Below are 24,003 nucleotides of genomic sequence, written 5' to 3' on the forward strand. Positions count from 1 at the left end.
ACTTGATATTGATCAAATAGATCGAAGCAATGAATCTCAAAACGTTTCAATCTATTTGATCATTACCAAGAATACTTAATATTGGTCAAATAGATCGAAACAGTGAATGTCAAAACGTTTCAATCTATTTGATCCTTATCAAGAATACTTGATATTGATCAAATAGATCAAAGATCTCAAAATGTCTCTTTTCAGAGTTACTGTCTTTTAGTTTTGTTTTTTATTTAATTATAATTAATTGTTATTTTTTGGTTTTATTGTTATTAATACAGTATTATTAGATTTATATTGACATTATTATCTAGTTGATGGCAGCTAGCAATGAATTAACACAAAGTAGTTTGTACTAGTTAGTAATAAATACTAAAAATGTGAGCCAGCCAACTATAATAAGCAATTGTAGTATTTTAGAGATTAGTTTGTTTACAAAAAGTAAAACACAAGCCTTACATTACTGTAGGTAGTGGTATGCTATCTGTCATATTGTACTATTAATATGGTGCTGTTATGTTTATACAACATTTGTTTCCTTTACAGGTATATTGCACACTTTATTCATGAAGTTCCTTTTCCAACTACACAAAGACCAAGAATTTTAGTTCCTGTAAGTTGCTTAGTTTTTTCTTTATTATACATTTGACCCAAACTGTTTACTTCATAAGTGTAAGTTTTGTTGAACAATATTAAAGAGTCTGAGTGATTAAAGGAAACAATTTGTATTAAAGCCTATCAAATAACATAAACAATGTGGTTAAAAATCACTATTTGTGGACCATAAATACTTATATTTTCTGATAAAGTCATGTATCATGCATAGGAACGTTGAAGCCTGAAAGGCTCTGGTTATGTGATTTAGAGTACATGCCAACATTCATGTAAATACATATAAACCTTAATAAAATGATTACTAAATGAGGAAGTATTAGGTCAAAACAATTATTGCCAAAATGAACCCATTGTTTATCAGGTGATTCCTAGTGCCTGTGCGAAAATATATCAAATGGATTGCATTAAACGTGCTGAATAAATGTGTTAAATTTTTTTTTAAATGAAATAATTAGTAATTTGAATAAATATATAACAATTTTTTTGTTGATATAGCTTGCTCATGACAAGTTGATCCTGACTCAGCCAAGGATGACAGCGATCCCATTAAGTGGGGCATCGTTCTGTGCACTGCTACGAAACCTTGGTCCTGATAATTGCATGAACCTTCTGGTTTACGCTCTTCTTGAACATAAGATCTTACTACATTCACTTCGACCAGCATTGCTCACAAGTGTTTCAGAAGCTGTATCCAAGGTATGTATATGCCAATTCATTTTTGCTGTCTTAGAATAGATGTTTGACATCCATCTTTATAAATAATCATGCGTACACACATATTAGTAAATGCTTGTTCTTTTTTCAGGTGATCTTTCCTTTTGTATGGCAGTGTCCCTATATTCCACTCTGCCCTTTGACCCTATGTGGTGTCCTTTGTGCTCCTCTTCCATTCATTGTCGGTGTTGACTCGCGTTATTTTGACAGCTATGAAGCGCCCTCTGACGTGACATGTATTGATATTGATACCAACAGTCTATTACAGTAAGTACATTTCCTTTGATTTTTGCTTTGAGGATAAGTTTGTAAAGCTTTCATTCATCCTACTTAAAAATGGAAACATACAGATCTTTCCATTCTTTGATTGGTTTGTACATACTTTGACAGCAAACATAAAAAGACTCCAGCCATGATGACCCTTGTAAAACACTGTTAGAATTAATGTATGTGAATATTAACAAACATGAATGTAGTAGTAGTTTCACAACATTGCATAATGTAACAGTTTAGCAATGTTTTGTATTAATGTATTGCTGTTTTGTAACTTTTGTGCTGTTTATTTAAGCTATAATCATAACATATTGAAACTATAACAAAGCAAAACTTGTTTACCTTTTTCTTTTACAGATGTGACGATCGAAAAGGTCAAAATTGGAAGATCCTTCCAAAGGTTATTAGACAATTTTGTTTGTTCCTAGTATTGTCATAATAAAACAAATTATTTAATATATTATAATATATATATATATATATAATATTGCACAAATTCAAAAACACACACAAAAAAATAAATAAATAAATAAACATCTATTTTAATATATCCTGGTAATAAGAAATTCAAACTTTATTTAATAAAAAAAAAAAAAAAAAATTTTTTTAATATTCACATGCTCAGGAATTATTGGTAGTGGTTTAATATTTTTTTGTTGATTTTCATATCAGAAACCTGCAAAACGACTTCATGCGAAGTTGGATAGTCTCTATGTGGAGCTCTGCCAATCAAATGTCTGGGATGGCATTTCAGATGATCTGGCTGTTGAGATAGCTCCACTGGACAATGATTTTAGTCGCAAAAAGAAACAGGTAAGTTTGCAGATTCGGGTCCAGTATTTATAAGATGAGCCATCAAGCATCATTATCCACTCAAACAGGTGTACAGATACTAAATTTAAATAACATAATGGTTGATGGTTGTTTCATTAATTAATTGATTAAATTAATTTGTAATTTTTCTGTAGGCCCACATGGAGTTGTGTATTCAGGAAGCGTTCCTTGTGTTCATGGCATCAATGTTGAAAGGATATCAACAGTATTTGTTACCTATTACCCAGCAACCTAACATGAGGACCATGGATGCGACTTCCAGGTTTGACGGCCCAGGTAAATTACAGCTGCTCCTATGACTTTACACACAATATTTTGATGTCAATTTTATCCAATCAGATAGCACTAACAATATACATTAATAAGGGCATAAAGGATGTGATTTTTATCAAAAAATATAGAGTACCACAGTCGTGTTGTCACATCGCCAGATGGCACTCTCTGTTGTCAACAGACATTGGTTGCCGTTTATTACGCCTGAATGACTTCATAGGCTTTCTGGAATAGGCATTTTAATATCTAATATTTTACCATCAAAATGTACTAAAAACACAAAAGCTTGCATTATATTAGTTATCAAACACACATTTAATCATCAATTAAAATTTACAAAGAAAAAGTAGGATACAACATCTTAATAATTACCATAGAAATTGTTTGTCAGTGGAGAAAATGACATTCGGTTGAATGCATTTTGCAACGATAGTAACGGAGTAGTATCACGTGGTATCGTGACGTAACACTGTAGTACTCTATGCGATTGGTGTTTTTTACAAGGCAGTTTAAAAAATAAAAAAAAATCCCAGTGGAAAATAAAGGAAGAGAGTGTTCCATTGAAGGAAGGTCTGATTGATGTAGTGACAGACCCTTCAACTTTAATCAAGTAATGTATGTCTAATTATATAATCTGGTCTAAGAATATATATACAAATCAAGAATATACTGTATTAAATCAAGAATATACTGTATTAAATCAAGAATATACTGTATTAAACTCTAACAATAATGAGATAGGAATTTAAATTTTTTGTAAAAAAACAAGTTACAATCTTTGATAGAGTGTATCTTGTATTGCTTTTTAAATTCCCTTTTGCCTCTCTTTCTGATAGGTTTCATCAAGAGCAGAGATAAGATGTCACATGCATTCTTCAAGCAATTTATCAAAACTCAGATGTTTATGTTCTTCATTGAAGAACGTTCTTTTGTGTCACATAATGATGATATCTTTAACTTCTTTGATGAATGCACTCGAAAGGTAATTATGTTCCCTTACAACACAAAAAACGTGGAGATATGGTATATTATTTTAGATATTAAACATCTTAGTCACATTGACTAATTTAAGCATTAAGATAGTGATATGTTCACTAGTTGAAACACCTTAAAAGGATTTGCAAGTAGTGAAAACATCACTGTGTTACTTATAAGTGGCAATCATTTAAAGTGACATCTACTCATACAGTATTGACATTACAGGAAGTGACATCACTGATCATGATTCTAAATATTGACCTTAAGATTGAAGAGTTCATGTGAGTGAAAAGGCACACCTTTCAATCCCAAGGTTCTCAGATTTTCTCACAACTACTGTATAAAGAGCTTCACTCCCACATTTTCTTTCATAGACTTAATAATAGAATAAGAAGGTTCCTGATTAGGTAACATGGTGGTATTAATGAATATATTATTTCTTGGAAAGTTATTGAAATTGATGAAAAAGTCATTATTGCCATGCCTACAATACTAAAAATGGAGAGCACCAACCTCTATTCATTTCAACAAGTAAAGTAATGTTTTGAGAGTCCTTTGCATTTCTATTAAATATAGAATTTTAACTGTAAAATATTAAAATGTATTTTCCACAGGTTGACTCTGAAAGTAGAGAAGAGCTTAAGTTTTTGGAGACTGAAGATTCCTCGCAGAGTAGTGAGCACACAGTGTATGTTGCCCCACCTGAACCTGTAGGCAATGAGGATCAGAAGGGATATAGGTACATTTTACATGTTTCTGAATTATGTAGCAGCTCTATCCACTACTCCACAGACATAAATTAAGCTGTATACCTGTCTCTTATACTGTTTTTTCCAACGTTTGTGATTTAACCCTCATTGTAGCTCATAAAATGTAAATATTACTTTTTAATCTAAAGATGTTGTCTTCTACAGTTACAATGTATTTCCTCGTTTGAATGATAAGTATTTCAACACCTCCACTGCGACGCCATTGAAGCGAGGCAGAAGCACCAAAAGCATTCCAACTAGTCCAGTGCCACGACGAACAAAACAGGAGATAAAGAGTTCACTAGAATTGGCTAAGAAGCAAGCATCATCTCCAGAAGAATGGGCAAAGTATGTATCTCTAAATAAGTGGCTTAAGCCCCTTTCAGACAGAAAATACCGCAATTATACAGTAGTCACGCCAACGCTATTGCCGGTGTAGACCCTTTTACACAATTAGTAAAAATTTGGTATTAATACCGTATCCTGTCTGAAAGGGATCCCGCGCGAAAGGAGTATTTTGCGTCTGTGAACAAAGAGGGCGCAATTTTATATTGGCAACCCTGATCTAAAAACAACTCTTCGCGCGTTCAACAAAAATGTTTTGCACTTTGACCTCTGATTTGTTATGCTTCAGTGCGTAAGACTGCAATGAACCACTACAGTATTAATGCGTTATTTTGACTAGGTCCCGAGGAGGTCTACCTAAGCCGCCGTTTTAGGCGTATTTACCCTTTCACATAGAATGCCAGGGTTCGCGAAAAACGGTATTAATTCTGTATTGCAGCTCTGTGTGAAAGGGGTATTATTTAACTTTTTGATGCTACAGTTATCTTTGTTTTTTTAAATTTTATGGCAGTTGGTGTTGTTTTTAGTGGTATTTTGAAAAGTAGATATAACTTTGTAAGATGCCAGCCTTCCAATCTCACAGTCCTGGGTTCAAATCTTGCGATGATCCAGGATTTTTTCTCAAAAACTAAAACATCTTCACACCTAGCTCTCATAAAGAGACTGAGTTTATAGATCATTATTTGATCTTTTAATTGGCAAGTGTACTCACTGTTAGATGTTAATGTATAAAATACTTATTATTATTATTACTATTGATTGATTAAGTAATTGCCATAGTGGTCAATATTTTTTGATATCCATTTTTCAACTTCCACTAGATGTCTTATGGGTAATTGCTATAGTATATGGTTTACGCATCTACCATCTTACGTGAAGTCAAGCCACTCAAAGACAAGAGCGCTCCGGACCGCTTTCACTGTTTTAAAAAAGATGCAGGCTTATAATCTTACTTTAGCAGATGAAGTGTGCTACCGCGTTATAATGCAACTTTGTGGCCAGTATTGTCAGCCAGTTCTTGCTGTGCAGGTCTTTATGGAAATGAAGAAAAATGGGATCACCCTTAACGCCTCCACATATGGCTATTATAATAAGGTTTGCATTCAAACTTGATATTGAAGTTTTAAATTCAAATTCGTTTTTACTAAACCACAATAATATATATGTACTTTTGAAGCTTTGTGTGCTTTTAGCAACACTTCTCAGGCAATGAACTGTTGATGGTTTCAGTTCCGATTTTTAAAAAAAAAGCTGCATTGATAGAGTTAATATAAGAACTAGAGTGTGAAGTGTGGTGTTAGGGGGAAATTGCATGAACTCCATTACATCGGATGCCACATGAGGCCTTTGTGCTAAAAAATACATAACTATAACTGTATAGTATAACTTTATTCTATCAAATTTTGCAGGCTGTTTTAGAAAGTCCTTGGCCGACGTCATCATTTACTGCCTACCAGCAATGGATCAAGCTACGTAACGTAATAATGGCGGTAGCGCAGTTCCGTCAAGGTCTCAAGAGGTCCAACTGGGACACAGTCAGTGAAACTGACACTCGCAGCGGGAGTAGCGTTGATGTTGATATCGTCATCGGGGACGCTAAACCAGAGATCCAACTGATTGACATTGCAGGGAATTTGACCAGAGAGGAAAAATGCGGAACAGGTAAACTTAACTTTTTATGTTTTTTTTGTAATATCTTACTCTGGAAATGTGATTATTTCATGTAAATTCAGTGTCTATATATTCTGTTGTGGCATTCAACATTACAAGAAAGAGCACTCTGCTTGATAGTTTGCTTAGGCATACAGCAAAGCTAAAATTACTTATTCTACAGCATATGCATTATGATAGCATGATTGTGATTTGTGGAATGGATGAGAATGAAAAGCTATTATGACAGTATTGAGGCATTGTTCATTCAATGATAATTCCTGCAGTATACAGGCTTTGAAGTGTGTGTTGTTCCTTCCCTAGGCAACTCGGATATGGGATACGCATCAATGATTGAGAGCCTAGGTAGCACCGACTTGCTCGGCTCTCCAGATGCAACGATTGTTCCAGTACAAATGAGTTCTCCGGCTAGCCCGTCCCGGAGTCCTCATCTAATGGACAAGAGTCCTCTTGAGGAGGATACCACTCAAACTCTGAGTGAGTGCCTTGTAGACTAGAAGTTTATTTTGATGTCTTGATATTTGTGTTGTGTGATTTACCAGCTACTTTGCCTACCATTTATCACAAAATCTATTTAGTGACAACAAATTATTATTATTATATTTATAATAATTTATTGCTATTTGAATTATTTGATCATGCAAAGCAATCTATAGATGCAAAACAATCTATAGATACAATACGAAATTTTAGGTTTGTGTATCTGTTGACTCGCAATATTGTTTGTTATATAATTTATATGATAATGTAGGCAAAGAATCTGTACCTTCTGATTGGTGGCTTGTTTTTTTTTGCTTGTGTATTTTTGTGTCACTTGATTTCTTTATGCTGATTCTTCATACCATCAGAAATGAATTCGACAAATACATTTATATACAATAACCTCATGGACTCAAAACATAAAATTCACACCAACATGAAATCATAAAATCAGCAGAGATTATATTTTCATGTTTATTCAGACTCAATAACCACCTGTATGAATAATTATGCATCAGCACTTGTGATTACTCATCTCACTATTAGCACCTGCTTATGCTAAAAGCTATGCACATGCCTACTACCTTCACATTTTAATTTTAATTGTAAAAAGCTACTACTTGGCTTTCTATCTGTTAGTAGAGATTCATTCTTGTACAGTAGACCCCCTATTAAGGGGACACTTTCGGGGCTCAAAAAATGTTCCCTGAATAGTGGTTAGCTGTCTTGATAAAAGATATAATTCCCTTGTTACATGGCCTAAAATGTGTCCCCATAATAGGGATGTCCCCTTAATAGGGGTGTTACAAAGGAGGTTTTCTACCGTATTTAATAATACCCAGCTAACATATCCACAATGCCTTTAATATCTACCCTAACAATAATGACAAAATTATGAATTAAAATTTATGATGATAATGTAATATATAGTATATGATTACATTCACGATAATATATATTTATGATGGTATGGAGCTGTAGCTAGATATGAGATGCTTGTATTCCAATCCCAGAGGAGTTGGTTTCAATCCTTAAAAACCATGAATAAAAACTGCTCCACTCATTATGAGACAGTTTACAAACCATACTGGACCCAGTGGGAGAATAGTGTTTTGCTCCAGTATCATTAATAAACAAATACCAAGTCATTTAGATAATATTCTTTGACCATTAATGATAATAGTGTGATGAATAATTTAATTTGTTCAAGATTATAGATAGAACTAAACAAAAAAATATTAGTATTGATAATGATAATATAATAATAAAAATATAGGTTAGCAATATTATTAATGATGAGGATGATAACCATGATGTTTGATGAAATATATAAATCACTTTTCACTGAATGAGCCAAAAGTTTACGCTTTTACCCTGGCAATTAGAAATCATGTACAATATAAACTGCCTCCTGGGGTAGGGGTTAGTCCTAGAAATTCATGAATATTCCAGAACAAATACATTAAGCATAGAGTGTGTATATCCTACCAGATACACAGTTATACTCCTTGCTGAGAGAGTCAAATGTAGAGTGCCGTGTGAATGGTTGTAAGTGGCCAGTGTTGTATTTGAATATTATACAAGGATTTTACTGTTACTGTTTATTCATCATTATCAATAAATTATTTACATTTCACAAGAGAAAAAAGAAAATTTTGTTTTTTATTGATAAATGAATGGAGGCCTGTATATGTCCGGAGACACTTAAGCTCAGGAGATCTATAAAAAAAATAAAAAAAACGATTAATAATTTGAGGCTATAAAAAAGTTTTTTAGCAGTACAATAAATACAGTAAATAAATGTTTACTCGCAACTAAAACTAAATGCACTACATATGGCCCTTCATACACTTTCAGATTTTGAACAATGTTTGATTAAACTTTTGTATTTTGATCAAGAGGGAAATATGCTAAATACATAGAGCCTGATTTGAATAATTGACTTGAATGATTAATTAGATTGATTGAAGATTGATTTATTGAATGATGATTGAATGGTTGATCGGTCGATTGGTTGGCTAGTGGATTGTTTGGTTTTTTGATTGATGGATTGATTAATAGTGTGTGCTTGGTATTTTGTTTCATCGAAGTGTGATTAAACATTGTTGATCTGAAACACAAAAATATGTAGCATATGTCTGGGCTGCTTTATAATGAGGTTTACAGATCCTATGTATTTTAACTCGCAGTTTTCTGCATTTATGCTTACTGTTGGGAATGAAATAGACAATATTCATAAATAATTAATTAATATCATTCAAACATTTCTATAATATTATATTTAACTAAAAAGCACTAATGAATTGGTATTTATATAACACAAATATCACATTCATTCTAATGTTGTTTTAATATATAGATTATTCATCTGTAACGTTCTAAGCTTACATACTGAAACATTTAAAATCTGCTGTTATTAAACAACTTGTAGTGACTGTTTGCATGATATAGGTGACTTAATTAGGAAATTAATGTGCTTTCCCTATTACTGTCAGATTCTAAAGTGCAAAGTCTTAAGCATTGTAAGGTGCAAGGCATGTTGGGAGATTTCCCTGGTGCTGGACCTATTGTGCGCAATTCCAAAGCCAGTCATAGTAGTATCAGCAGCCTGGGCACATTAACAGGTAGTACAAGTAAGTCTTTGGGACATTCTTCACAACTTTTAAGTTCTGAACCGCTGTATACAAAACTGTTTATAATCGCAGTTCAGCTTGGTTACAGTTAAAGTTTTGATCACCATTTTGCTTTCATATTCCGCACGTTATGCCATTTCACATATTATGCACTAGTTAAACAAGTGTGATATTTTGCTGTAGTCACAGGTATAGATTTTTTCCAGCACTTTCTAAATATTTAAGTTTTTCTAATTTAAATTAGGCAAGCTGTTGCTTTTGTAAACTATGCTTTTGTTGTGCTTTAAGAAAATGCTTGAGCCAGTTATTACACTAAAGAGGGAGCTGATCTCGTTAGCTGCTTATTTATAATCACACCTGTCAAATGGATAATTTATGCTTAACATTTAAGTAATTAAATCCTAGATCTAGTTATGAAGAATATTAATAACCTTGCATACCAGAATCAGTGTTGATCTATATACTTTTGTTTGGCAATTATTCTGTCATTACTTACTTATCCCATATTGTTTTTTTTCTCATACTTTTACCAAAGTTTCTCATTTTAATCTCTTCTTCTATATCAACAATCTTGCAATGCCCTTTCCAAAATATTTCTATTTTTTAAAAATCTACAATTGATTAAAACTGAACAAGAGGATAAAAATAGCTAATTAGAGTTGAATCTAATTGGAATAGAACAAATACACTTGGAAAATAAGATTACTAATTAAATTGAACAATCAGACTTCTAATCTCCTTCTCAATCTTCTATCATCTTACCCATCTTTTCTCATATCCCAGAATTCTTCCCTAAAATTCATTCTATAAAATTTTCTTTTCTGTCTTTTGTAGTTTTTTTACTTACCTTTCCTATAATATTTACTTTTCATCTTCTAATTTTCCTAATTTTATTTCCGTGCTTTTCTGAAACATTTTTTTCAATCTTGCTGTCTTTATCAACCTCAACCAATATTGAAAATACTGTATAGTGAAGTTAGTGTTAAACTTATACGATCACAATACATTCCTATTAACTTTTTTTCAAGTAATTATCATTTAGTTCATATATACATTTTTGTTTCCAAATTTTAGTTTTGTATTGGTTCCTCACTTAATAATTACTGAAAAAATAACCACAGTTCGATACCCATTTCATAATTTATTTTCTTTAAATAATCCCTTTAATTGTTTATATTTCTTTATGTTTCTTATATTGTTTTTTTGTTCTTTTGGTTGTGGATTTAAAGATTTACTATCTGTATGGAACTATGAAAATTAAATTTAACATCTTAAAAAACTTGCAACTTTCAAATTCAGCTGTAAACTAGATATTTTCATTGCCATTTTAATAATGACTGGTAATCAGTTAAATGAATTTTGCAATAAGAGATCTGTAAATTAGGTTAGAAACTATTTTTAAAAATCTGTCTTTTTGGATTCAAAGATTTGATTTTTTAAGGTTTTTCAAATTTTAATACAGACAGTATATCTTTAATTTATTTTATAAAACGTCAACATTTTCTTTAATTATTTTTTATTCTTGTTTATTCACTGTGTTCATTTTTTCCTTTTACCTTGATTTTATTTTTACCATCTTATTTTTTCTGTTGAATTTTTCCATTCCATTCTCACAGGCAGTTCAGCTGGGCTCTTAATCACTGGTCATGATTCAATTGACACTACCTTAGAAGATAGTGTCTTCGAAAGCCAAGATCCTCCAAAATCGAACTCAACAGCATTTCGCAAACGACATTTAAGTACTGGCGACTCGAGCCATCAGAGTCCGACCCCATGTAATTATAGAAGCCGTACCACAAGTGGTGATAGCAATGCAACTATCACTTCTTATCTTACAAGCCAGCATAGTCTTGACGGTGAATCAAACATTATACGAAGCAATTTGTTCGGTAGTGATGCTAAAATTCTTGAGGGTTTTGCACATTCAAATCCAAAATTAAGACTCTCACCTCTTTTGGGAAATAATAATGTGCTGAATGAAGGTGAAAATGTGGAAAACATGGATGAAAAGTTTCTAGTTCAACGTTCTCATTCTGTCGGGAGTAAGCCCGACAACTGGAATGAACTGATGTTCGATGAAGTGAAAGGAACACCTGAACAAAAGATGGAAATTGAGTCTTTAATTCATGGTATTGAAGCACTCAGCATGAACCTGCACACTACAAAGGTTAATGATGAGAAAATTGCTGAAAGTAAGGACAATGAAAATGCATTGATCTGTTTAATGGACGATGACATTCCCGGGAATAGTATACTTGACCAATCAATAGAATTTGAGCCTCAATTGATTGATTTTAGTAGTGAGAGAACTCCAAACTCAACTGTAGTTTCTTCTGAGAATGATTTATTAGTTGAATTTACTGAAACAAATACAAGTTCAAATACTGTAATTGAAAAATCTGATCTTGAAATTAATCTGTTGGATGAAACGCAAGGCACTGATTTAGATACCAAGGAGGAAACTGCAGATGAAGAGACAACTAATAAAATGGCCGTTGAGACAGAGACTGTTCCAAACGGCCACATTGAGAGTGTTGAGAGAACAGAACATAAAACAATATTCCACGGTAGTTCCTCTTTGATGTCATTGAATGAACAGCACGAAGGGGACTCTCAAAGTAGCGATTCTTATTCCGGTTCAAAAGAAAATTTATCCCTAGCCAAGAAAACGCCTCGTCGAACTAATAGTTTTTTTTCGCGAGTTAGTAATTTTAGTCCTAGAGTAACAAAACTAAACTTGACAAAGACTTTAAGTAATGCTTCAGAGCAGTTTGAAACATTACACGGATCTGCTAAAAAGGTAGCAAAAGCTGCCCGTGCAGCAGCGACACGGTACAGCACAAAAGTCGTGGAGTACAGTCGTCAGTTCTCGATTCCATTGATGGACCAACAGGCTGCATCATTGACAGACATTGACAAGCATTCACTCTCAGATACGTATTTAAACCGGCCGACCTCCTGGAATGAATTCCAATTTGATGGAATTCAAGATGATTTTGGAACACCTCTTACAGGTTTGTCGGATTTTCATTTGTCTATTAACAACTTTGAGCTGCTTGGATGAGTCCTCTGTGGGTTTTTACTCTGGGCTCAAGTGCTCTCACTTTCTCAACAATGAAAAAAGGTCTATAAATTTAAGAAGGTAGTCAAATGTTAAATCACTTATATGAAATTAGGGTATTATTAATGGTTGAAGATGGTGATTATTAAAGTGACAATTCCATGTATTCATGTTATTGCTTAAACTATTTTCATCCATTTCTGAATATGTAAACATCTGAAGTTCTACATCCTGTCATTGGCTATACATTGACATCAGGACACAAACTATTTAAGTCTGTCATTCTTTTGATTATAACATGAATGCATAGAGCTGTCAATTCTAGTGTATTTTAAGTTAAGCAATTATTGTTACTATACTATGATGATAATGCTTTGTTTAGTGATTTTTTTTTATTACCAAAATTAAAAATGAAAGCGCTTGCAAAACTGTACCTCTTTGCTTAATAATTACATAGCATTTCAATTGCCAAGTGGCTGGGGTTAACATATCTGTATCATGGTTTCATCTTCAAATTTTTGTTCGGTTTTGTTAATCATCTGAATTGTTTAACTAATTTAAAATTTGTTTTTAATGTTTAAATTTATTAAGCTAAATTCTAGTCTTTAAGGTTGTTATCAATTACATTGGTGTATTCCATCATAACCATTTTACTGTCTTTTTATTATTAGCTAAACAACTCACAATTGAATATGTGAAATGATAAATGCTTGCAGTACACATGTAGATAGTTTTGAAAAAAACTGGGAGTGCTCTCAACAAAACAACAGTCCTTTCCAGAATTATCTATGAGGTGTACCGCAAGCAATTGTCAGGGAAGTTTCGCATGCGAACACGTACTGTTAGGCCTACCTGTAGCCAGGCACTTTTGGGTCATAAACATTAGGGCATATTACAAAATAACCAACACTTCTGGGCAACAAAGGATGTATTTTTCGGCTACAATTCTCAATTTCAATTTTCAAAACCTTACATATACTAATAAAACTTTGAGAAGCTACGAACCGTTACAGATAGCTAAACGTATGCTTGCACATTCGTTCGCGTGCGAAACCTCTCTATTGTCACTTACTATCTACCTACCTACCTTAAACTGGTAAGTTTTCCTTCCTTCCACTCTGGTAGGATATAAATTATGTAAATAATGAAAAAAAAATTTACTCTTAAAATTTCTTATATACAAACAAATCTTCACATTTTAATCAAAACAATATCTTTAGTGTTGACTCAACCAAGCTTTTACCAGTCATTATCATAACACCGAAGTCTAATTCATTCAGACTAATAGATTTGACTACATGGCAAATAGTATAATTTATATGTAAAGATTCAATCCCATTAAATCAAATTTTTAAAAGGCTAATTAAATGCAAACAATAATCATTAACGATACAGTGTTAATGTGAATTGATGAGAATAAAAATGATACAAGTTTTATTGAAAATGGATGAAAAACAATGAATGTTTGTAGTTTGAATTAGTGCTCGTTTATGTTTCCCCAGGACTGTTCAGTTTGCTTGAATGTAATTAATGTGATCTGAATGTTGATTCTTTAGACAATAGCATGCTATACTGTGAACTGTCTGTTGGACACATAACAAATATCTTATTGATAATTAGTTAAATTTGATATTAATAATAATAATAATATAATAATTACTGTATATGTTAAACAATTGACAAAGTGCTCTACTGTATTGAATATTTATTTTCCTAATTTAATATCCTATAAATGTTATTCAGTAACATAGTAGCATATAAATCACAATATAAATATGATCTATTCACAGGAAGTATGCAGTCGCTTAATCTGTCGCACGATATGGAGGACTTTGCTTCTCGTCGTAACCTTGCGATGGACATACGAATAACGAGTTGTAATCGATGTTATCAGTGCAATGCAATGCTGTATGATGAAGTTATCATGGCAGGTTGGTCAGCGGATGAATCTAATCTGAACACCAAGTAAGAATGCTATATTTTATTATAAATTATTAAGCTATTATTGTAAAGTTTTGAGGGTAATGTTGGCAAAATAGTGACCCGGCAGAGGCATTATATCTTATAAAGTGTTTGCACGTACAGTACATTTTCCAATAAGTGCCTGAAATGGTTTCACAGTAAATTCCTTTATAAGTCAATCACCTTTTTTTCTTATCTAGTCAAGACCGTCTAGGCCTAGCCTAAGTTATAGGACTCGCCTAAGTTATAGGACTCATAGGCAACATTCGCGTTCTCCACCAACGCCATGTCGGTATTATGCTGGACCTCTGTAGGCTTACTTCTCTAAATATGCCTCAGTCAAATACTTCAGTACCATGTACCAAAGAGTCGATGAATTCAACATCATTTAGTCCATCCTGTGGGAAAATGTAATGCCGGGATGTAGACTATTATTAATAATGATGGTGTTCAATTATTAATTTATTATTTTGTTCTTACAGGTGTTTTTTTTGCTCGTCTCCAAATATTGTTCCATTTTTGTTTATAAACATTGAGGATTTGCGTGGTAAAAGTGATAGCTGTGGTGCATTAAAGCGAGACAATTCTGCGGAAAGTATGCACAGTTTACAAGAAAACACAAAATCGCTTGACACGCACCAAAAAAAAGCACCGTCTGTTCCCAGTATCGACAACCTACTTCTCGAGAAATTTGACGAGGAAACGAACATTGAGGATTCGGATAGCGAAAAACTTATAAATTTAGATGATGATAATTTGGACACTTCTCGTAGTGATAGCGCCCTCACTGTTGAGGTGGATAAATCATTGACTCAACGTCAACGATCTACGAGTGAATGTAAACAAGCAGATCTTGTAGATATGGGCCAAAGTTTAAGTAGTCTAAAACCATTTGAAGATAGAAACAGACGACAATTAAAGAGCAGGTTTGTAAAATATCAAAATAATTTTAATTTATATATGGACCATTGGAAATATGCATAACTGATAAATGACCCAATTGAGATTTGTTATTTCAAAAGCATTGCACTGTCTCTAAATGTTTAAAGAGTAATTAGCAGAAGAGTGTTGCAGTATTGTATACATTAGTACAGAGAAGCTGTAATACTTTTACTCATAACTTTGGCAATAATAAGTCAATTCCAATAAATGACCCATCATTTTTAAGCTTAAAATGTAGAGAATATGTAAATTTTAAAAAGTTATTTTTCTTCTTTTGGTCAATGATGCTATTTTAGGTGTGGCAAGCCTCAATTAACAAAGTTAGCCTCTTCTTTTAGAATTTTATTTTTTTAAAAAGCAAAGAAGGAACTAATCCCAATTATAATCTTTTAGCACATTACCGGCTCGAACTAAGAATCTCACGGTTCAGGATGAATTCTTCCAGGCGTCTAGCCTGACTTCTAGTCATTACGGATCCAAGGAGTACATACCACCACCGGCCAATAAAAAGAAGATTGAGCCCATCAGCGTGCCGTATCTTAGCCCGCTAGTCTTGAGGAAAGAGATGGAAAACGCTATTGAGCATGAGGGGGAATCATGCTTAAGGTCACCTGAGTTTGTAGAGATGCATCCAATCATCTTCTGGAATCTGGTAAATTTAAGATACAAACAAAATATTATTTTTCATTGTGATTATGCATGAAATGATAATTATTAAATTCTCTGTTAAAAGTGAAATCTTAACACATAAAATATGTCATTGTGACATTAAAATGTTGAAGGTTGGAGTGGAGTTGTGGGCTAGTGATCAAGATGCTCACCTTAAATTTCACACAGTGACAGTACTAGCAAGAAGGCGACATTGGGCTTAAGTCTTCATTGGACAGGTCAAGCTTCACATTGGCCATCACTTGTACCAAAACAAAGGAAGAAAAAATTTGTTTTTGTAATTCTATGGGCATAGTATGTTTTATACCATCTGAAAATTGTCCTTTTTTTTTTTAATTGATTGGCATAGCACTATGGAACCCACTAGGACCTGGCTGGCATAGAACCTGTTGGCCTCTGTCTGAAATGTGAGCCTCTTAGGGAGATTGATAATGCATTTCAAGAGTAGCAGTGCTGTAATTTGTCTACAAACCTTAACTGTTATTATTTTATTTTTTGTTAATTTTAATGTAGATTTGGTATTTCCGTCGTCTTGAAATTCCAACCAACCTTCCAGGCTTAATTTTAGCTGCGTACAGTGAAGGCAGGGAGACAGTAGAAGTAAGTAACTCGTTGAAGAAATAATTTATCAACATTTGTTGATATATTGTGTTATGAATATAGTTAAAGAAATTTTTGATCGTTACAACATGGTGATCTAGACTGATTCATTTGTCCATGACCGTCCTGTGTTATATACATAATATAAATTTGTCCCAAACCACATCCTTGAATCCTGAAGACAAGTGTTATGAATATACAGTAATACAAATGTTATTTTTTTTTCTTCTTCTGTAGGCTTGCAACCAATATCTACATAATGATAGCCGACATATTAAGCTAAACCTGCTCTGGGACAATGTGGAATTGTACAATGAGATTGGTGTACCTATGTACATACTGTGGAACAATCGTAATTCATCACTGATGAAGGCGCTTATCACAGAAAGACAATCATTCTCAAAAGGGTAAGTGGAGGAAACAAATACCAAACAGTGATGGTGATGGTGGATAATGATGATGATGACAATTTCTTTTCAGGATTGATGTTGTGGTAATTTGTGGAAATGATGTAGCAGTAGTAATGATGATAAGGGTGACTTATGTAGATATACTTTTGCTATACAATACAAGAATGTACATCTAGAACAATTATAATGAAAATACCTGTATTGGTTGAATCATGACAAATTGAAAATGATAAATATTAAAATATTCCAAATAACAAAGACGCACAAGTTAGGCGACACATATTTAACCTAAACTTTCCCTTCCATATTATACTTTTTGTTATGTTTGACTATTATTTCTGAAAGTCGGTATTCTATTGTATTGCAGATTTATGCTAGAAGTTGTAAAGTGTATTAAATCTAACGATGTTCAGCGCCCGATTGAGATGATGCTGGAGGAGTTCAAAAAGCAACAGATCTCAAAAGATAAGCGTAGAAGTATCTACCGCGAGATTTTGTTCTTGGCTTTTGTGGCTCTGAAAAGGGAAAATATTGATCATGGTAAGCTATCTTGATGAATGAATCCTTAATAAATATCCTATCATCGTTATCAGTGTTAATATCAGTATGATTATTTACATCACAATGTTTTTATCATTATCATCATCACCAACAATATTACAGTCACTACCATTATTAGGTTAAAAATAGTTTTGTGCTTCCCAAAAGTAATTTTAAACACGCATCATCTTAGTGATGCATTTTGGTTGAGAAATGGTCAGTCAGCTTGAATCCATGGTGAAGGTATCAAATTAAGGTTTGAAGACATCATGCATGTTATTTTTGGCACCTCATTAGTATGAAAATATATACTTTCTGGATTATGGATTGGTAGTTCAGTGAATGCAATTTTTTAAGCCTTATGATCGCCACATCAACAAAACCACTATCGATATATTAATCATCACCACCTCCATGTACAGGTTTCCATCAAGTTAAAGACCACTTTTTTGACCTGGATTTTCATGGTCCATAGCAGCTTTGGTCTGTAATTAGAAACATTATATAACATTAACATTATATAACAGATAAATAGATTTGGGGCTGCATAAAGGTGGTCATAATTGGAGGGTGACTTGTATTTCTTTTGGTTTTTTCTACTTTTTTTATCACTTTAATTTTCATAATCTTGAACATTTTTAACCTTTCTAATGTTTTTTCTCTTGTTTTTCGTAGATGCATTTGATGTTGAGTATCAAATAGCATGTAGTCGTCTGGCAGCAGAGCTCAAGGAAGATCTGCAGGTGCATGACAAGTCTCCAGCAGTGTCTATACAACGATGCCGCAAGATATTCGGCGAGCTGTTTCTTTAATATCAACATAATCACTTGTAGTTTTCTTTTTATTGTGATAGTCAAGTTTGCAGATTCCTGCATGATTATTATCAGGAGAATGTTGAAATTCTTAAAATTAAAATTTATAAATATGGATTTTTTTACTAGATATGTTGGTATAGAAGATTAAGTTAGCTAATTTTGTTTTTGGATTTTAGTGGCTAAAGGGTTTAAAAGACCTGTTAATATAATAATAATGAATTGTTTATCAAAAAGTTGATCAGGATTTTTGGAGAAAAAAAAAGAAAGATTATTAAAAACAGTCAAACAGCAAGTGAAAAACTGTCAGTTAATTTGGAATCTTGTTTTTTGGAATACTTACTGAAACCTTGCTTTTATCTCAGTAGTGTATAATAAAAAAACATCTACTTTTCTTTTTCAGATTAATTTAGTGTCAAAATTGAAACATTTGTATGGGGGTAAACCAGTTTATGGCCAAAACAGATACGCTTCATTCTAAAACATCATTTTTGCACTCATAAAATATATCAAAAAATATGGGTTTTTATAAAAATACACAAGTTACTACTATTATATTATATATATTATATTGGCATTTATTTGTGTGTTCAAACACATTTGTGTACTATTTTCTCTCTAATATATAATCACTTCACAGCTCAATATTGATGAATTATAATATTTTTACCAAATGGCTTTTTATATTAAAAAAGTAAAAATAATAATACAGTAATCCAGCACATATAATGTACCAGTTATTTATAAAAATATTTCTAGGCACAGTTATCCCATGTTATCAGGTGCATAAACAGCCATGTACTACGAAAAATAAATGTCTTTATGGTGGTGGTTAATTGTTCCAGATATCAGGTGTAGCAGCCGATGCCTACTAGTTGTGCAACTAACTTAACCATCAAAATTCAATTCCATTTTAATGTAACACAAGCCAGTACCCACTTCAACAATCACAAGACATAAGGCAAAACATATAAAGATTTCATTAAGTCATATTCTAGCTATAATAATAATGCTTCCTGGGTAGGGACACCATTATTTAACATCATAGAAAAATAATTCACTTTCAACTAGTGTTTAATTGTTTGGTCAAATTCATTATAAGACATTCCAATTTGAAACAAATTGTACTAGGCCTAGCATTAATGTTTTATCCAACTAGAATTGGAATGACTACAGTCAGGGATCGCCATATGACAAAAGTAATTAACAATGAAGAACCTCCTCAATCTTACTTAAATAAGTTTATTATTCTTTATATTTATTTTGTATTTCCAGCTAGAGATGTTAGTGTCTTATCAGTTATTTATTATTATTCTAATTGGTTTTTTAAAATTTGTAATCCATTTTCATCCTTATTCTAATGTCTGTTTGATATTGGGGAATTCCTCTTCTAAAGGAAAAAGCAATTTCAATTGTAGTGTATGTGTATGGCTGTACTTCATATGTTTCCTCTTTTATTAATTTGCATATACTGTGCTCTCCATGTTTATTTGAATACAATTCATTTATTTTGTTTAATATTTTATTGATAATAAACAATCAGTATAAATCAGTCCACTTCACAATACATTCTTAAATTGCTAAATTATAACTCATTTTGAAGTAATTTTTTTCTTGAGAACAAATTTAACAAATGAAAGAAAAATGTTTAAAATGTATATTATTATTTAGTTAAATGAACTGTTATAGGATATATGAGGTGTATATATGATTTAAGTTACTGATTAAATGTTTTGATAGATGTCTGTGCAATCAATGATATGTGTAAAGATGAAAATGTTCTCAATTGCATTAGTTTGAGGGGATCATTTGTAGGCCTACCTAATACTTGTTCCACATAATGTCTGGATAATGCTTAATGTTTTCTTTTCATTCTTCACACATTTGATGTCTAAATCTTATTTCACAATTTATTTAAAAGTGTGTTGCTTGGACATTGTACCTAAATTTGTGTCTATTTTTTTTGTTATGGAGTTCACTTAGAACGATGGTGATGTCATCAAAACAACTTATGAAATGATTTTGATGTAGTATTTTCTAATCTCTCCCCCCCCCCCCACACCATTGTAATTTACCCCCACTTCCTCCACATAAACCCTTTCCTTTGGATCCTTTGATTGTTAAAACTTCGCTCATATTTAGGGATTTGAGTATTATATATGTCATCAAGAACTACACTATCTACTACATTATAGACTGCCATATATGAAATATAATAGGCCCGCTACAAGCATGCTACTGCAAGATATGCTTGTGCTGCTAATTCTCTGGGACAACAGTACTTGCCATTAAGTATCCACCGATACATATGCCAAATGAAGTTTAAGCAACATTTAGAAAAACAAGTAGTATTTAAGTGTGTGTTTCCTGTGGTATCGTTACTCTAGTTTTAGATGATTATATAATTTGCTATTATGAAGCAAGTATCTATGTGCTAAAGATGTACTGTGTCATACGCCACCTTCTTCCAATTCTTAGTATTTCATTTCATAAAAAATAATTTATGAAGCATACTAAGTATTTTGTATATACATTTCAACTTATTATGGTGGAGTTAATGTATGAATAAATAAATATTTGTGTGTATTGAAATAACTTCTATTGTATTTTTTTTGTTGACTACTGGGGTAAACTCCATAGATGGATTTAAAGGATGGCGGAGGTTGTGGATGATTCCCCTCTAATTGTTTTCAAATATTTTATTTTAAATAGAGATATTCAAATTCCTTTTCATTTTTCTTTATAATTTTTTGGAAAGTGCATAGGGTCAGAATTAAAAATCAATTACCACCTATAGCCATTAAATTTTTGTCTTATAGATTTTAAACTGGGCTCTTGTGTAATATTGTTATAACCTGTTAACATTTCCAGCTTATGTTGGCATTCTTCAAGATAGTAAATATTTGTTTTATTAACATATGAGTTATCCACACCATTCCCCTTCGTCGATGAGCTCAACACAATTTATCAGGTAGAAAAAAATCCTATGTAATTATTTTGTGTGAGAACGCCTGATCGGTTAGCGCTAACCGCGTTACCAGGATCCAGATACGCTAATGGTTAGCGAGCACTATCGGTACTGTACGCATTTCCAAATTCCAGTTTCCTATTGGCCAGTGATCCCACCCTCATTTTCCTGGTGTCCGGATCGGGATTTTCTTGTATGAATGCACGGATGAGCACGTACGTTTTTAATCCGGATTCTGCTAACCGTTAGCTGCAGTGTATGAACATAGCCAATAACTATTTATTATCAAAACCGTGATTTATAAGTTATCTTTAGAATTCAAAAGTTTGTTCATTTTTATCTAATGATTGAAAAGACCTGTCTTCGTTTTTTCAAAAAAAGTTTTGCTCTTTGTCTTTACACAATATTATTTTATAGTGCAGCCTACTCGGCCTATAATAATATATTATTACTATGAATAATGATTATAAATTTAATAAATAAGATTTGTATAGCTCATTCATTTTTAAAGAACATTAAAGAAATTGGTAAATCCAGGCCTAAAAATTATGACTGGCTATTCAACAGTGGGCACCCAACCTCGATTTTGAAAAAGCAGGCAGGAAAAAAAAAGCAGGCAGGAAAAAAAAAACGATATAGGCCTACAAGATAGAAAATTACTTTATTGAAAATTTAAGTACTTTAATGAAAATTTTATTTATATGAAGACCAATGAAAGAAGAAGATAGAGTATTACCATTTTATGTTAAACAATGAACGGTTGATAATTTGGTGTACCTTCAATTTGCGAGCGAAGTATGAAAACATAAAGATGGTAAAGATATGCCATTTTTCCCTCGTCATATAATTATAAAAAAAACGACAATGCCAATAAAAATATTAGCCTTCTTTATATTAATATGATCACTTGTTTTGTCTCTTTGTTGTAAGCCTGTAAAATTCAAGAAAATACTAGGATATTTTGTTTTTGTTATTGTTTTTTTCACACAAATTAATTTTTGATAACTATTCAGATGAACAAGTGACAGAATGGAGACCAAAAGTAAGTTAGAAAACAAACTTTAATTAATCTTAATTACATTTTATAATTTGCTGATCCTCATGCATCATTTATTTCTCCAAATAACAGAAACAACAAAGAGACTATATGGCAGGATTGTCTAAGTTCAAGTACTTGCCATGCGCCACCGAGGAACTCTCATAGACCAACCAAACATTATACAACTGTCATCCCAACAAAACATTATACCGCGTAAAAAGAAAACTATTATATAAAATATTAAATTTATCAATGTAATGAAATCACTATATTCAAAAAAGCTATATACAAATCTAGTCATGAAATTCAATGGTGAAAGGGGTAAATAATTATATACATATCAAACCGCTTGAAAGAAGTGGAATCGAAAATGGGCTACAAAATTACCGTAAAACTTGTTTTGTTATAAAATTGTTAAGAAAAGGAGTTAGTTTCTTAGATCAGCAGGGAGATTGCACCATAGTCTATGGAAGTAATTAAACAAACAAAAAATACGTTAATTAAATTAAAATACGCTATTTATTATACGATATACCATTATTATACAGAGCGTACAGCGTTCGACAGAGTGGCTTCTAAAATTCTGAATGCAGCCGATGGGCTCTGCAAATAAATATTGAACGCTGCCCTCTATTGCTTGTAAAGTTTTTGCTAATTTTACTTGAAAAGTTAAGCTGTTATCCGACACTTCTACTTACTCTTTTTTCATATGTTGTTATTTTCTAATTATACTTACGTTTTAAACATGATATTTTAACACTATATGTCATTACCTATATTTATCAGTCACCGGATCACTTTCTTCACCCGTTTCTCCCATCCTGTTTTCAAACCTCATTTATTCTAATTCACTCCGTTTCCGTTCCTTGGCACGTACTGGCCAAGGACATTTATTTCAACTTTTATATAAGGCTTCGGCCAAAATAAAATATAGTTGCTATTTACAGAGGGAATGATCACTTCTACGTTTAAATGAGTGATAAAGAAATTTACATAAACAACTTATTGTATTGATGTCAGTAGTGGACATTAATTGAGTAAACTTAACTTTGGATGGATTAACAATAAAATACTTGAATATATAATGTTTACGAATGTCAGTGTAACAAGGGCAAATTAAAGTAAAATGGTACTCATCTTCAACTAAATTTAATGTACAATGTTTGCATAATCTATCTTTTTTATCCATTTTTGACCATCTACCAGTTTCAATTTCTAATTCAAGGACTCCTAAACGCAACTTAGTAAGAATACGTCTATAATTAAAATTTTGTATATGCATTAAGTATAGTTCGATTGTAAAATTATATTTAAATGTCACATAATACTTAAGTCTGGAAAATAAATGAATTTGTTCATGAAAAATGTTGACGTTCTATATCATAGACGAGTAGTTATTTCAGATATAAAAGCAACATTGTTCTCAACATATTGTTCATACCAA

At 32.3% G+C, this 24,003-nt stretch overlaps 1 protein-coding gene across 5 annotated transcripts in view; it reads left to right on the plus strand.

Moving 5' to 3' along the window:
• LOC117109350 (C-myc promoter-binding protein-like) overlaps positions 1–19,878 on the plus strand; it is a 50,898-nt gene extending 31,020 nt beyond the window's left edge. For 2 of the 5 annotated variants that reach the window (XM_033251651.1, XM_033251652.1), the window contains exons 8-28: positions 538–604; positions 1,102–1,302; positions 1,412–1,587; positions 1,951–1,993; positions 2,266–2,406; positions 2,562–2,703; positions 3,537–3,682; positions 4,293–4,417; positions 4,593–4,775; positions 5,594–5,867; positions 6,182–6,434; positions 6,747–6,920; positions 9,419–9,556; positions 11,173–12,570; positions 14,408–14,582; positions 15,062–15,505; positions 15,915–16,173; positions 16,704–16,790; positions 17,028–17,197; positions 17,568–17,740; positions 18,416–19,878. In XM_033251651.1, the coding sequence (XP_033107542.1) occupies positions 538–604; positions 1,102–1,302; positions 1,412–1,587; positions 1,951–1,993; positions 2,266–2,406; positions 2,562–2,703; positions 3,537–3,682; positions 4,293–4,417; positions 4,593–4,775; positions 5,594–5,867; positions 6,182–6,434; positions 6,747–6,920; positions 9,419–9,556; positions 11,173–12,570; positions 14,408–14,582; positions 15,062–15,505; positions 15,915–16,173; positions 16,704–16,790; positions 17,028–17,197; positions 17,568–17,740; positions 18,416–18,552 (4,906 nt within the window). In that variant the 3' untranslated portion in view covers positions 18,553–19,878. The remainder of the gene's footprint in view (positions 1–537; positions 605–1,101; positions 1,303–1,411; positions 1,588–1,950; positions 1,994–2,265; positions 2,407–2,561; positions 2,704–3,536; positions 3,683–4,292; positions 4,418–4,592; positions 4,776–5,593; positions 5,868–6,181; positions 6,435–6,746; positions 6,921–9,418; positions 9,557–11,172; positions 12,571–14,407; positions 14,583–15,061; positions 15,506–15,914; positions 16,174–16,703; positions 16,791–17,027; positions 17,198–17,567; positions 17,741–18,415) is intronic. The other 3 variants (XM_033251653.1, XM_033251655.1, XM_033251654.1) reach the window with 3 other exon arrangements.
• The last annotated feature ends 4,125 nt before the right edge of the window (positions 19,879–24,003 follow it).

This window comes from Anneissia japonica, unplaced genomic scaffold, assembly GCF_011630105.1.
Source record: "Anneissia japonica isolate Jap-2015-1 unplaced genomic scaffold, ASM1163010v1 scaffold288010_len917306_cov203, whole genome shotgun sequence".
NCBI classification, from domain to species: domain Eukaryota; kingdom Metazoa; phylum Echinodermata; class Crinoidea; order Comatulida; family Comatulidae; genus Anneissia; species Anneissia japonica.